Below are 3,535 nucleotides of genomic sequence, written 5' to 3'. Positions count from 1 at the left end.
ATAAACTAATTTTCAGTGGTGCAGTTACTCAAAGTATAATTTGGGAAGTTTCCAGTATCACCATCAGGTGTCACTATGACAATATTGGTCACAGGGAAAGGTCAGCAGTTTTCAGTCCTTGATAACTCAAGATTTAACTGAGAGATAGAAAACAAAAACAACATGAGCAGTGACGACAGGACTTGGTGGCGATTATGACTCATTTTATAAAGCACATGTAAAGCATAGGAGGGTAATATAAATATTAGAGTGCATAGCCACAAAAACTCTCTTTCCATGTGCTACCATAAAAATGATGTTTCACAAGAGCAATGAATTACATTATAGCTGGAATCGTTTTATTTGAGTCAGTTCTGATGGACATTTTTTTTTTTTTTACATTCGAAAGAGTAGTTTTTCCTCTTCACTACCACTCCCGCAAGCCTTACTCTAAAAACTATCCATTCGCTTCCACTTGGGGGCGATCATGGCTCAAGAGTTGGGAGTTCGCCTTGTAATCGGAAGGTTGCCGGTTCGAAGCCCCAGCTCGGACAGTCTCGGTCGTTGTGTCCGTGGGCAAGACACTTCACCCGTTGCCTACTGGTGGTGGTCAGAGGGCCTGGTGGCGCCAGTGTTGGCAGCCTCCCCTCTGTCAGTGCGCCCCAGAGTGGCTGTGGCTACAATGTAGCTTGCCATCACCAGTGTGTGAATGTGTGTGTGAATGGGTGGATGACTGGTTGTGTAAAGCGCTTTAGGGTCCTTAGGGACTAGTAAAGCACTATATAAATACAGGCCATTTATCCTTTTCAGGGTCGCAGGGGGCGCTGGAGCCTATCCCAGCTGTATTACTTACTTCATGTTGTGCTTTGAATATAGTAGAACTATAGCTGTAACATGGAGCAACAGACCACCAGTTTCTTTCAATGTTTTAGTGTTTTAATTTACATAAGAATATGAAATACAGTCCACTTTCCAAAACAAATGTGTACATTGTGTGAAAGCATTCTTTTATTTTTAAAGCCTTTCCAAACATAAAATCCTTCTGCAGTTTATTGTATGTGTCGTTTGATCCCTTATGCTGTAGCAACAGAACAGAAATACCAAGAAAGACTCAATAGCTGAAAAACACGTCAGTGTTTTTACTGATGAAGTGTAGGTTTGCATTAGTGATGAGATCACATGATAAGGCTACCACAGATAGATGGGAGCTTAGTCTCACACTTCATGTCATCCAAGCATCCTGCCTTTCCTTCTGCAAGAAACACACAAAAAAAAAAACAGGAATCAGTCTCAAACAGTGACACTATGACTCAACGATCCTCTTTCATCAAAATTTGTAAAATGTAAAACTGAAAATAATTAAATCAGAAGCGAGCCCATTTAAGCTGTACTGATGTGTAACCAATGTGTAATCCAAATTGTCACTAGGTGTGAATGTGCGAATGGTTGTCTGTCCCTGTGTGTTGGCCCTGTGACAGACTGGCGACCTGTCCAGGTTGTATGTAACACTTCATCAGTAGAAAACTGGCAGACGCTACAGGAGTGTGAAAGCAACGACAACCCGACAAAAGAACAGCTTCTATCCACAGGCTAGCAGTCTACTGAATCACTAACTAGTTGTTGTTGATTATCTTTGACCTGAAAAATTGCTATTTTGTACATACACAATCAATACAATACAACTTCATACAATTTATAAGTGACTTATGTATGTATGTATGTATATATATGTATATATTGTACTATTCTTAGTTAGCGTATTGTCTGTCTTGTCTTAATGTTGGTTTAAAATGGAGCACTGTAACAAAAAATAATTTCCCCCAGGGATCAATAAAGTATTCTGATTCTGATTCTGATAAACATGTTAATATTGCATGCTCTGTAAATATTACCACTGTGACAGTGTTGCAACTACTTGCACTTTATGCTAAATTCCGTCTACACCCACAGATAAGCTACAAAGCTCCTGCTTTACTTTATTATCTTCTGTGCTATGTTCTACTCTCAGAGTTAAGTTTACTCTTTATTTTAGTTAGTTGATTATTTAGTTGTGTGAAGGGAACCTGCAAAGTAAGAATTTCATTGCTCTGCATCACCACTTGTGTTTTGCAGTGTATATGACAATAAACTTCTTGAATCTAGCAGTTTTTTTTTTTCGTTTTTTTTTGATGGGGTTGGGGGGTAGACTTACCACCAAAAGTTATCTGCAAACAGTGGTGCTTATGTTTAGCTTCCTGTCCTCTGCAAAACTCAGCAAAAGCAGACACGCCCATATAATCACTCCAGGACCAGGAAAGATTCTGTTAAAGCAAAATTAAAAAAAAAAAATTGCTAATTCATATTAATTAAAAATGCAATTGTTTCATAAACTGCTAGACACCATGCTATTTACCGCTGGAGTATTATGGCCTCCAACCCAAAACTGTCCATAGCCACGTCCAGCATGTTGCACCTCCTTTTGAATCTCGTAAGCTTGACTGGCACTATACACAGATGCAAGCTGTCCTCCACGAGACTGACAGTTTCTCTACAGCGCAGACAAACAGACAGAATTAAGTGACCAAGAAATTTTACATCATTAATGTACTCCAAGCTTTCATAGTATACTTAGTGTAAAAATCAATATCTTTGTTACTTGAGCCTCAGCCCAGGTCATGTATCTTGGAACAAAGAGGAGGCACTGTTGACTGTGCATACTCCATCCATCAGGGCAAAATATGCCTATTCACAGGGGGGGAAACAAGAAAAGAGGTCATACATACTCATAACACACAAAGAAAGAAAAGCAAATATAAATTTAGCATGAAAAATGAACCGGGGCTTTTACTGGCACATAAACACCCTTATCCTGTGTCAATGAACTGCTGGAAGATCACCTGATTTTTCTCCAGCACAAGCAAAGTTCAGTTTATAATGTTCATGTTTATTCAAGGATTTATCAGTAAAGAAATGTGATAGATTTGTGTTTGAATATGAGACATGACCCAGCACCAGCCCTACCATCCACAAAGAGGCTTTATTATTTAATCCTGTGATGTCTGTAACTCTTTGTTAAAAAAGCAGCAGTTAGACACCCTGCATGTCTGTTTACTTTATCTTTGACCTTTTCCTCCAACTCCATTCTCTTAAATGTTTTCTCCCTCTTTTCAAATTCAAATTCAAATTTATTCAAATTTTATTTGTCACGTACACAGTCATACACAGTACGATATGTAGTGAAATGCTTGGACAACTGCTCGTGACCTAAAGAAAACAAAAAAGGAAAAGGCTATGAATAAGATAGGAAATAAATATGAAAAATTAAAAAGGGTAAATTTAACTAGGAAGGAATAAAATATAAATTAAGGTTAAAAATGAAATAACTGTACAACACAAATTAGAATGAAGGGTAAATTTAACTGGGAAAGAATAAGATAAAATATATAAATTAAAGTTGAAAATAAAATAACTGTACAACAAAATACACAATATAGAACTATATAAGAATGTATGAAGAAATCTAAATATAAATAAATATATACACAATAACAGCAGCTGTACAAGTATTAACCGGAAA

General features: G+C 37.3%; 1 protein-coding gene across 1 annotated transcript; it reads right to left on the bottom strand.

Annotated features, from left to right (window-relative positions):
- Window positions 1–860: 860 nt before the first annotated feature.
- On the bottom strand, window positions 861–2,686 carry LOC113029712 (lactose-binding lectin l-2-like). Its single transcript, XM_026180707.1, has 4 exons — window positions 2,615–2,686; window positions 2,372–2,506; window positions 2,171–2,279; window positions 861–1,231 (listed from the first exon to the last, which is right to left on the bottom strand). The coding sequence occupies exons 1-4, from the start codon at window positions 2,672–2,674 to the stop codon at window positions 1,155–1,157; spliced, it is 381 nt and encodes a 126-aa protein (XP_026036492.1). The 5' UTR covers window positions 2,675–2,686; the 3' UTR covers window positions 861–1,154.
- Between the last annotated feature and the right edge of the window lie 849 nt (window positions 2,687–3,535).

The sequence above is a fragment of the Astatotilapia calliptera genome, chromosome 2, assembly GCF_900246225.1.
Source record: "Astatotilapia calliptera chromosome 2, fAstCal1.2, whole genome shotgun sequence".
Lineage (NCBI taxonomy): Eukaryota > Metazoa > Chordata > Actinopteri > Cichliformes > Cichlidae > Astatotilapia > Astatotilapia calliptera.
Note: the sequence above shows the minus strand (reverse complement) of the source record. Positions and strands in the feature narration are given on the sequence as shown.